The 12,152-nt window shown below is 40.0% G+C and overlaps 1 protein-coding gene across 3 annotated transcripts in view; it reads left to right on the top strand.

The window, feature by feature from the left end:
• OGDHL (oxoglutarate dehydrogenase L) overlaps window positions 1-12,152 on the top strand; it is a 56,902-nt gene that overhangs the window by 36,077 nt on the left and 8,673 nt on the right. For all 3 annotated transcript variants that reach the window (XM_083845311.1, XM_083845310.1, XM_083845312.1), the window contains exons 17-18: window positions 7,424-7,602; window positions 11,308-11,379. In XM_083845311.1, coding sequence (XP_083701437.1) covers window positions 7,424-7,602; window positions 11,308-11,379 — 251 coding nt within the window. The remainder of the gene's footprint in view (window positions 1-7,423; window positions 7,603-11,307; window positions 11,380-12,152) is intronic.

The raw sequence follows: 12,152 nt of genomic DNA, 5'->3' as shown, positions 1-12,152 counted from the left end.
CTTAAACAAGCATTTTCACAGGCTACAGTTGTTAGATTAAGTTCAAAGTAACCATCTGTTGTGGTTGATTTTGGCAATGCTGGAACATACACTTAATGCTTTAACAAAAGGGGAGGAACTGTCAACGGGTCACTTCATAACAGATATAAAAATCTATCCTAGTGTTATCTGAACTACTACTCTGAATGCGCTGTATTGAGAAAACAAATCCTTGTTACATGTAGCATTGATCATAGTGGATTACATTTTCGGTACTGGAAGACATTTTTAACTTCACAGTGAATGGATAACTTCACTCTGACATGATGAGGGTGGCAAGAGGAATGTTGAGCACAGAACAAAGGCATCTAATAATTTATCAAAAGTGTTATTGATTCTAAGGGTAAATAATGAAATACTATTTCATATCCAATTAATAACTTATAAAAAAGCAAAAGATGAAACATTGTAATAGATAAAAATGGTAATTTATAACTGTTTGCCTCAAGGTTCCAGAAATATTTGATCACAGTCATTTTTACCTAATAATATTAAAATTAAAATGGTATAAAACAGCATAGTTGGAGCATGGGCTGACGAATTGAGATTTTTTGGTATTTTTCTTAGCTCTTTGGCAGAATTGGTGTGAGCAGAACTTTGTAAGCTAATATATAACATTTACATGTAAACTCTAAATAGGAGAGTGCAAGAGTGAATGTGTATAAACATAAGAAAAAATATTTGGCATAGGTAGAAAGCAAGAATTTAATTTCATAGAAATAATTTGTTGCTGTTCCTATAAACGCTGTTCCAGTTTCCTACTGTTTCTCACAGTTTTGGTCAGAGATTTGTTAATTTGAGTGTATTTATAGTGTTGCTACAAATTTTATGGGCAAGTGGGTTGTAGGTTTCTGGTTTTGTTTTCTTACGTTCAAATAATGTATCCACATGTGAAAGTGACGAAGTGACAGGTGTCTGAATATCGTTGAAATCTGATACAATTCCAGAAATTACATCTCAGTTGATCAGTCCAGGAAGCCTGGTGTTGATATGGTATGAAGGGTTATTCTTATTGCAACAATTCTGTTTTTTAAAAATTAACCAACTGAGCTCCTTTTCTCTTTTCCTTTTTTTTTTTTTTAAATGTCATCTCATTCTGCTCACTGTTGTTCTTCCACCTCCTTCAGCAGCAGAAATGAGAAAGTTGATGTAATACCTTTCACCGAATGCAAGCAATGGGGCAAAATATAGGTTTATTTGTACACTGAAAACAAGAGTACCATTTCTGCACAATTCTGCTTCAGCAGATGTGATGAAAGATTCTTAAAAGTTAACAGTACTGATTTTTAGGTGTTACAAACTTTAAATCCTTCTTGTCTGAGACGTTTTCTGGCAATAAAGGACATTATATTAATATAAATAGTTGATGGTGGATGATTATTTTACTAAAAATGCCATAGTTCTATGCTGAAATGAATTTATAGTTAAGCTTCTTCTCCCTTGTTAACTTTTGCATATCAGCCTTCTTAGGTATGTTTACTTCTGTATTGTATCTAGTTAAGCATCGTAGAGAAGCAATTGAAATTGTTACCTGTTTGGCTGGTAACATCATTTTAGTATCTGGAAGAAGGAGTGAATGTTTGCAATTCAAGGAGTCGATTCTTCAGGAGTTTGTAAAATGGGGAGAAAAAAAACGAAAATTTGATTTTAGTTACCTGTTACTTCTGCTGCATAAGCCTGTTACACAGAATGAGTGCAACCAGTGTCCTAAAGTATTTGGGGGAAGGTTAAAAAAAAAAAAAAGCTATTAAGAATTTGATTTATGACTGTAAACATGCAGCACCTCAGAATTATTATGGGAATTCCTTTACTTTCTGTGAATTACAGCTAAGTAAAAATGGATTGAGCAGCCCAGCATGATAAAACTACAGATTATTTCCTTAGCAGGTGAGTAAGCCAAGAGTTGGCACCTGTTCAAAGCTGTTAGCTCTGCACGAAGTTGTTGTTGAGCTGGTTAGGAACTCCTGGGATGTAACCACTCCATTGAAAATGATTCTCTGATGTGATTGATTTCTCTTAGAAAACAAAGGCAGTCAGTCTTGTTATAGCTCAAACAATTGCTTATGTTTTGTATACCAGAAGCAATAAAGTGTTTGCAATGGGACATTAAGTCAGGGTATTTAACAGCCTCTAATAATCTTATTAGACATTCTACGTCTCCTATTTTTAGCTATCTTGAGATTATTACAATTTAGTTCTGTGTCTACTCATCTAGCTATGAATTTTCACTTTCATTGAAACTGAATGTCTGGAAGTATGAAGTCATGAAAAGTTTGTCTGCATTTATTTGCTGATCAAGATAGAAGAGAAAAGCAGAACTAACTTACAGGCTCTCCACACCACATTGTTTTTTAAATACTTGAAAGGATCTCCTGTCTTCCTTTACTACCCTTGGAATGACTTGTGTAGTGCTGATCCTCCAACCAGGAGAAGAAATTCTCTCTCAGGTTCAAAGCTGGCTTTAAGAGGTCTTGGACTGTAGCATCCCCTATTGGGAACTTCCAGGAAATGTTCAAGCATGATAGACTTGGAACTAGTGTAAAGCTCAGCGAAGTCTTCAATTTAAGAGACCTGGACTCTACAGTTTTTTCAAGTGGGAAGGTCGTGGTTAAAACAGAAGACAAAGGGAAAAGGACAGGTGTTCATTTAAATTTTTTTTCTTTGCAATGCACTCCTAGGATGAAATATGTAGTGTTACTGCTCATTCAGAACAACACGTTTTTAAGGTTAGGAGTACAAAATATTCTTATCTGTCAGAAATGGTGTTGGGAAATAGGACAGACCGTAGAAAGCAAGGACCAGTTTCTCAGTGGCACCTACATGGAGCTCTAAGGCATGAGTGTTTCTGTTCTACAGGGTCAGCCACCCATCCTGGACTATGTTTGGGTTTTTGAAAAGATATGCATCCCCCTGTTAGGCCTTGAGCTTAGATTTTACATTAAAGATAGCACATATTTGTCTTTGTAACTTTCCTCATTCTGCTGTTAAATCCATGCAATGACAAGCCATCTATGGCTATTAGTTAACATTCATGCCTTGAATCCCTTTGAAATCGTACTGAATTAAGCTGTAGCCTCACTTATGTCAATTGGAAGAACTACAGTTCTTATGACAACGATGCAAAATGCTGTGGGGGAAAAACACAGCATAATGTGCTGTGTAAGCTGCCACTTTGCTTGAAAGCACCTCTTCCTCTGCCAGAGTGATGGAAAAACAGTAAGGGAGCACAGCAGGAACTGGACTAACAGAAACACGCCTTTCTGCTATGGCTGCCATCTAGGGACCTTAATGAACTTCAGCAATTAAAACATTAGTTTTGCAACCTTAGTCAAGTGCTGTGTATTTTTGTTTGGTAGGCTTCCAAACAGAGGGAGAGGCACAAAACTGCTGTGTGGATCCTGGTTCCCTGTGCCATGGTGTGCTCTGAGCCCTGAGAGGCAGCTGGGAGTTCAGGAACTGCCTGGGGACTCTCGAGCACTTTCTGGGTGGTACAGATGCTTCACCTTTCCTTCTTTGAAAGCTACACCTGGCAGCCTGGTTGACTTGGCACTAGTTTTCCTCACAGCTTAAACCTGTTCTCTCAGTGTCTAGCTGTATAAGAATTAATCCTTTTAAAATGACAAAGTTTGCATGGGATTATGAAGAAATGTTCAGTTCTGGTCTCTGCAGACACAAGCAATACAAGTTTGTAATGTCTGCTGCAGTTTTTTAACCCTTTACTCTTGTCTGAAGTTAAGCCCTCTCAGGGGTCCTGGATAGCAAGCTGCTGCCCTGTAGTCACATCTCACCTCTAGAACTGTGGAATCTTTGTAGCACAGGCCACCTTCCCTGACCTGGATGCACCTGCTGCCCCAACAAATCCCTTTCAGGAAAAGCACCTCAACCTGTCCACCTTGCATATGTCTAGACAGCTTTCTACCTATATAAATATATATTATATAAAAATATATTTAGCACTGTTTAGCTCTTTAGTTTTCTCCACATGCATGTAGAAGCAGTAATTCTCAGCAGACTTCTTAGCAAGTGCTATAATTTCTGGTAGAACATCTTTAATGTCTTTAACATCTTTAAGACTCTTATTGTCGTTTGCATGGTGGAAAATGAGTTCTGATATACCAGAGATAGATATACCACAGACACACATTCCATGAAACAGTAGTCCTTGTAGTAGTAATTTCAAAATATTAATCAGAATGTGGAGATAACATTTGAATATACTTTCTCAAATATGTTTATGGCTGTCAGAAAGCTTGCAAAAGGTATTTGTGTTGGGATCACATCTTTTAATACAACTTCACCTGTGACAGCATCACCTTGTGGAGGTTACTAGCACAAAGTGAGCAACAAGATAGATAGTGAGAAATGGTGCTTTTTTTTCCATGTGAAATTTATGGATGATTTCAATATATGAAACAAAATCATGTGTGTGCTCTGACCAAGTTTTAAATGTGCATTTAGCTCCATACTCTTCAGAAAGCAGTGTGTGATTACTGAAAACTTGAAGTGGTCAAGACCTCAGGTTTTTCTTTTTTAAAAGCTAGATTACCCCATCCTTACAGAGAGCAGCATATGCGCAAATAAGCCTTGAACATATTGCATATTTTCTCAACCATGTCACCCAATCAGATGAAATGGTCTCTTAATGCTTGTGTAAAATTAGAATGGGATTCAAGCCTACCTAGGGAAATCTATTTCTCAGATACCTTTGGGAGCATGCATTGAAGGAGTTGTGTAGGTTTTCCCCCTGTTTGTATTATGCTAAAAACAATAGTCACAGAAATAAGGAGGACAGAGATTTAAAATATGTTGTGAAAGAAAGGCCATCCAAGCAGTCAGGCCAGAGGAATGGTCAGCAAAAACCATCCTCTTTGGTAATGCACTGTCATAGCCAGACTGTCTTTAAGTTGCTAACTTAGTGGTCTCCTTTTGCCCTCCCAACCTGCCCGTTTCCTTGTGGTGAGAACATGAGCATCTGCTGGAGTCATGGATGGATTGTTTAGAGTTCAGCACTCCAGAAGCCAAGTGACTCAAAGATTTCTTGCCATGGAGATGGTGAACAAAAAGCTGGGTTGGAATCACTGAGGAGCGTGCTATGAAGACGCTATAAAAGTAGTATGCTAAAGCTGTTATCTCCACAAATAAACAATTTCACTTAGAGCTCGTCTTGCTGTTTGTCTCATGCAGTTAATTTGTTCTGTAGTTGTCCATCTACTAACCTTCCAGGAAAGGTTAGAGTTAAGCTAGAGCGATTTCAGTCTTATGCATAGTTGACCTGTGTCCATGTAAAGTGTTGGAAGGATGTTCTTGTAGTTCTTGTTAAGAGAGGGACTTGCTTTATATAAGCCTAGCTCATAATAGTTTTGCTGTGGGTTTTCCCTGTGGAACTGGACAAGTTAGTTTAAACTTTCTGTAATGATACGTTCATTGGTTCTCAATTTTAAAGGGTGGAAATGTTAGTCCTTCACCTTTTTTTTCCAGCTTGTCAGTAAATCTTTCAGGGAAGAAACTACTTGTATGTATTTAACTACTTGTATGTATTTGTGGCATCCAGCATGTGAAGACCTCGATCTTAATTTAGAGCTCTGAGTATCTCTATGATAGCATAAAGTAAAAGTTGAACAAAACTAAAAAGGGCAAAGAAGGTTTGAATAGGCTTGACTTGACCCTGAAATATTCTTCACAACTAAATCAATCAGTTTGCACTGATAACCTTAAAATAACTCACATACTGCATGTGCCACAGGTTTTCTTTTTTTCCCTATTCCTGGTATGCTGGGCCGTCATACAAGTTTTTTTTTTTAATTATTATTATTTTTATTATTGTGTATTGCTTTCTGTTACTGCTTGTTGTTGTTCTGGTTTTATAGTTTTGTTTAAAGTAATTCCTGTATTCACTGAAGATAGGCCTGGGTATAAATCACAAATTATATGAGGCAGGCCAGCTCTCAGATGCTGGTGACTCTGAAGCAGTTTTCTGTGTGTGGAGAATATCGAGATACTAAACTCATCTCTTCCAAGTGGTTTGAGTTTTTCAAATACAGATTTAGGCGTTCACTGTGACACACGGTGTAGAAAAATAACCTAAATTTAAGTGTGGTCATTAAAGTGAGACAGGTACATTGCACATAGCTAGGTTTCCTTATTCTGACTTGACATGAGATTCTGCATGTTAAAGCCTCACAGCATGCAATATAGCATGTGGAAATACCTGTGTAGTTTTCTGTCTTTTGCCTTCGCAGGGCCACTAGGAATCGATGACCTAGCTTATACTGCAGTAGCAGTTTGGTTTTCTTCCCTTTCTTTTCCAATCATCTCCCCCGTCGCTGTCATAGAGCTGGGGCTTTATCATGCTGTTGCAGGGCGTTCAATGAGAGCAGCAATTCATATCTGACTTTGAGAGAGATCCATGGAGCCTGTTGAGAGCCTTTAGTTACGTTTGAGACTTGACAAGATTTAAGAGCAGACAACAAACTGCCTGGCTTGCTCTGTGCAGAACACCTGTGCTGTTGTCAACAGGGCTGCTGTTGTATGGTTGTCCTGCTGTGATAACTTGGCGTAACTGAGTAAGGAGGAATGCAGGGATTTTCTGTTCTGTGTGGAGTTGTTTGAATTCATAGTTCAAACAGCACAAGGTTAGGGAAATTTCTGCACTTGCCTGTCACTGTAAACCACCTGGAAAGGGGCTGAGATGTGTGGTAAGGAACGGAGAGACAGGAGCATGCCTTTGTTTTCATTAGCTGAAGCATGATGTCCTCTCCACAAAGAGCACTTCAGGTCTCATCTCTGCCACAGAGGCAGAGACCTAAAGGATCCATAACCCTGTCGAAGGCTTACCATGCGGTGTGTCTCCACGCAGCTCTTACATTCCAGCTTTTTTAAAGATCTGAAGGCTGTAATCCTGCCTAAGGACTCAATATTGATGTCACTAAAAATTTTGTTGCTGCGTGAGTGGGGGGGTAAATTTGATGGTGTTGGGCTGGACCGTGCAAGTCAGAAAATTAACAATTAGGTTGTTGAGCTAGTCCTAGACCATAAGTGGATTTCTACAGGAGAAGATGGTATCTACCTCAAAGACCTCTTGGGAAAACTTCACACAGAATTCTGAGCTGGAGGAGGTGTTTTAATTGTTCATTTAATAATCCTATGATATTTACGTGTTTGAGGAAAGTTCTGAAGGATCGGAGTCAATATTGCAAAAAGGTTATTTGCTAATCTTTCTGTTGAAAATGTTAGTACGGAAAACTGCTTGATTTATAACAGGGCTAAAAAAATCCAGCTCATGCTCTCATTTTGGTTTTCTTTTAATTTAATTTTGTATGAGAAATGAACAGAATTCTCAGCAAGTCTGTTTCTTTTCTAATTCTCCTACTTCTCTGCTTCTTAGGTTTTGAACTTGGCTTTGCTATGGCAAGTCCGAATGCCCTGGTGTGCTGGGAGGCGCAGTTCGGTGACTTCCACAACACGGCGCAGTGTATCATAGACCAGTTCATCAGCTCGGGCCAGGCTAAGTGGGTTCGTCACAATGGGATTGTTCTGCTCTTGCCACATGGCATGGAAGGAATGGTAAGGGCTGCTGACTGCGGTGGTTCCACACCGAGGGCCATCTAAAGTCCACCACACTGCACTCTTACTCCCTCTTCTCGAAGGGGAGGGGAGAGGAATATGGTGGGGGAAAAAAAAAAGCTCATAGGTTGAGATAAGGATAATTTAATTAAAGGAAAAAGAGAATAAACAAGTAAAGGCCACGTGGAAGTAAAAAGGGAGAAAAGAATTATTCTCTGCTTCTCAACAGCAAGTGATGCTTGGCCATGTCTTGGAAAGCCGGGCTTCAATGCACTTAGTGGTTGTTTGGGAGGACAGACGTCTTCATAACGAGAGCCCTCCCTTCTTCCCCTTTCCCAGCTTTTATTTCTGAGTGTGACACCATGTGGGGTGGAATATCCCTTCGGATGGTTTAGGTCAGCTGCCCTGGTCATGTCCCCTCCCCACCTCTTGCCCACCCACAGCCTACTGGCTCTAGGGAGGCCAGAGGGAGCCCTGGTGCTGTGCCAGCACAGCTCAGCAGTAGCCAAAACACTGCTGTGATAGCAGGACAGTTCTGGCTACAAGTGCTGAGCACAGCGCTCTGGGGGCCACTTGAGGGAAAGTGAACTCCACCCCAGCCAGACCCAGTACACTGAATGGTGTGTGGGAGTGAAACACAGACGACTGTGCCTCGCTCTGTCTGTGAAATCCACAGGTGTCGTGGGAATCCCATGGTGATATATCAAGGTCGGGGGGGAGGATGCTGTTTATGTGTTGGACTGTTTCAGTGCTACAAAAATTAATGTGAACAGATTGATCAGTGAGAACAAGAAAAATATTTTTGAGTGCTTAACTTTGTGTTCTACTTAGTGGTATGCACCTCTTTTTCCTTGCTATGTGACAAACTTAATGTGTTACTGGCTAGCAGCGTGTGAACACAAAAAAAATCACAACAACAAACAAAGCCACATAAGACACTGCCTTCTTTCCCTAAAAAGCTAGATTATTAGTGTACAATAAAAAAGAAAACATGCAGTGCTCAGTTTTATTTTAAATGAAGCATGTCTGTATAAACAGCACTAAATTCACTTGTAATGAAATGATACAGAACTTTAAAACTTCAAAAATCATTGGCATTAGGTGACTGTGATATAATAAGAAATTCCCCATTTCCATGTAATGTTCATGAAGTTCTTACCAGCAGTAGAATTGTTCTTCAAATATTTTAAATTATTTTTAAAGGTTATATTTGCATCGTGTCAGGCTAGGTTAATTTTCTGCTTTTCAAATGCATTGACGTTCATGAATTGATGCATGCATGTTTCTAATTTTCTATTAAGAAAAGCATGGTGTGAGCCACAGCAGCAATCTCTATCAGTAAAAATGCTCCGATCCTTTCGCTACTAACTGCATCATTTCCATTCTCACAAACAATTCAGTTTATTTCCATTCAATTACAATCCTGTCCTGATATGCTGGGGTGCATTCATATCTTATGAATGGCTTTCCATTCCCATTTGTGTGTATAGAATGAAAGGTCTGATGCAGTTCACAAGAGTTTTGATAAATTAATATATTTTTTTCAGATGAATCAGGAGGGACAGCCTGAATGTGCCCTCAGCAGGAAGTGTGGTCCTCTGCAGGGAAGCACTCAGCTGAGGGGAGTTGCTTCTCTGCTACGTACAATACAGTAATCTTTCTTTTCCCATAGCCACTTGGCAGCTAAGATTTGCCCAGCTCTTCTGAAACACGCTTGTTTTGCTGCTAGTGTCAGGTGTTTGGGGAGTATTTAAGAATCCCACCAGGCTGCTGAAATCCGTTATCTTCCTGGAGGAGTTTTCCATTATAGGAGTGCTGTTCTCTCTAACTACAGTGGTGGGGACAGAATGATTTGGGGAGGGGTTCGTAATGGGATATGGATCCCTTCACCTCTAGGTCATGCATTCACAGGCAAGTTGGCTGTGATTGAAAGACTCTGCTGCTGAATGGCTCCGTGGGGACTCATCTGCAAGTAGCTAATGGATTCAGTATAGGTCTCACTGGAGAAGTGGTCGCAATAGAAATAAACCGTACCCCATCCCACACAGCAGCCCCTGGCAGTCTGACTGGCATTGTCAGCAGAGAAACCCAAGATGGATGGGAACATTGAGGCTCTGTGTCGAGGTTGTTGCTGGGGCAACGTGTGTGTGTGCATGTTAGGGAAGCCTCACGTGTCTCTCCTGTAATTGTTTTTTAGTGACATCTCTGCTTCCAGCCTAGTCAATTCAGTGTGCTCGTGGAGCAACGTGTTTGTACACTTGTAGTTTGTACTCAGTGTAGTGTTTGATTTACTGCGAATAGATGTGTACAGCAGTGGTACTGCAATATTGGGCTGTTTCTGTGCACCATAGCTTTGCGTGGCTTTGCTGCTGCTTCTTCTCAAGCGCTTAGACTTTTCTAACCAGATTATTTTGCATCTCAGAAGTGGAGACAGACTTCAAGAGAATACTTGTGCAAGGCACAGTTTGTGGCTGTTTCTGTTTCTCATTTGTTGCCAGTGAAGAAACTGTTTTTTCCTTTGGGTTCCCTTAGTGCATGGCGTACGGTGAATCCTGCACTTGAAAGCAGAGACAATCATGTGTTGAATCAAAGTAAACTACTAGCTGTCAAAATAATGAGTGATTTTGGAGACTGTACATTAAGGTTTCAACACAGGAAGTTATGATGACAGACAAAGACATATAAAGAGAAAAGCTCTTTGTAAACATCATTAGCTTAGGAGCCATGGAGAGATTTGAGAGGTGTAATAGTTCATGTCTTAAGGTTAAAATACCTTGAGCCTGTCTCCAAAATGAAAGTCCTTCCCAACAGTAACTGTCACTTGAACAAGCAAAGGCTGCCAGCATTAGCGATAAATAAAAAAAGCACACTGTGTTCTCTGACTCCTCACAGCTTTCCCTCATCCATTACAAATGAGGATGTGAGAGGGAAGACAACATTCTGTTACACTTCTTATTCCTGATATTCTCTGTGACCACCAGGCACGTTTTGTTAGTATAAAAGGGATCTAACAATATTTGTGCATTAAAAGAAATCACCTTGGGTACTACTAGTGAGAAAGCAGATGTAAGTGTTCGGTACTTTGACAGTGTAAAACGCCTCTTGAGGCAATAATCGTAGGCTGATTTGGCAGGTAATGTTTACATGCATTTTGATCCATTTTAGCTGAAGCATTCATTTAGGCTATTTTGTCCCGTACTGGTCAATGAGTGATGGTAAGAGAGTGGTCCTGAGCCTGCATTTTTTGCTAATATTACAAAAATAGTCAGCAGTTAACATTGCATTGGCTTCTTTTTAGCATACAAGTGTGGTTTTCCCCCAAAGTAAGAGACACTGCAGTATGCTAAGACACACAGTGTTTCTCCTCCTGACGTTCCTCCTGAACCATTTTGCCCTGCATTAGCAAGGTCGTTGTTGTGTCCAGATGGACCTACTACCCTTTTGCAGGTAAAAGTGTTGGAAAATCATGTGAAACCTAACCTTCTCCTACGAAAACAGTTTATGGAAGACAATTCCAGTGGTGTGGTATGTCCTCTCATCTCTTCTCCCTGCTGCAAGCTCTGATGTCTTTGTCTGGGGAGCAGGTGTGCAGTCTGGTGCAGAGCTGTGAGGGTGAAAGGAAGCACTTATGCAGTGAGTGGCCTAGGCTGATATCTAAGTGCTGATTTGGCTTTTTAATGTTGTTTTAAATTATACGATTACCAGGGTCCAGAGCATTCATCAGCCAGGCCTGAGAGGTTTCTGCAGATGAGCAATGACGATTCTGATGCTTATCCGGTAAGTAGATTTGTCAAAGGCCCTATCCTTTTTTCTGCTCTTTGCTTCTCGGAGATTTATTTTGACCTGGGTTGTGTTGGCTTCATCATCTGAGAAATCATTTTATTGCCATGAGTAACACTCAGTTATTTGCCACAGAAGAAAAAAACTTAAGTTACTTGTTTTTTGTCAGAATCACTTTTTTTGGCTAGGTGTAGTGGGATAAAATTCAGCTTCAAGAGTTGGTGTAACATTAAGTTGATCCCAGTAAAAATAATGGAACTGTGCAGTCTAGGCTGTTTCATTTCAAAGCTGAGATCATATACAATTAATCTCTGGCTGCATGATCTCTTTATGGCTGTTCCTCAGGGCCAGTGATTCTGCCTGTATATATTGCTGTGCATACTGCAAATACGTTTCTCTAGCAAATTGCTAGAGGAGGCCATGTGAAACTACTCCTGGCTTTTTGCAGTAGTCCCAAATTATACTGCTGGGAGCATGAAAGTAAAGGCAATTTCTAAATTTGATTCAGTTAAGACCTTTAGAGTTTGATCATTCATTTCTACAGATAAGGTACTTATCTCTACAGGATTTGGGGCATCCTCTTCCCCACTGCAGATTCCTAAGAAGCACTGTTATACATCAATTGAAAATGCCATCCATTTATATATATAAATAAATAGAAAATGGATGCATTTCAGTTTTGGCCCTGATTCTGTTAACTTGGGGGTAGTGATAGTTACAGATCAATGTTCTTCCTCATCTAAAAGTGTTTTTTGTCAGTGTACTGGCAG

This window comes from Anser anser, assembly GCF_964211835.1.
Source record: "Anser anser genome assembly, chromosome: 7".
NCBI lineage: Eukaryota > Metazoa > Chordata > Aves > Anseriformes > Anatidae > Anser > Anser anser.
This window is presented reverse-complemented; position numbering and strand designations above follow the sequence as displayed.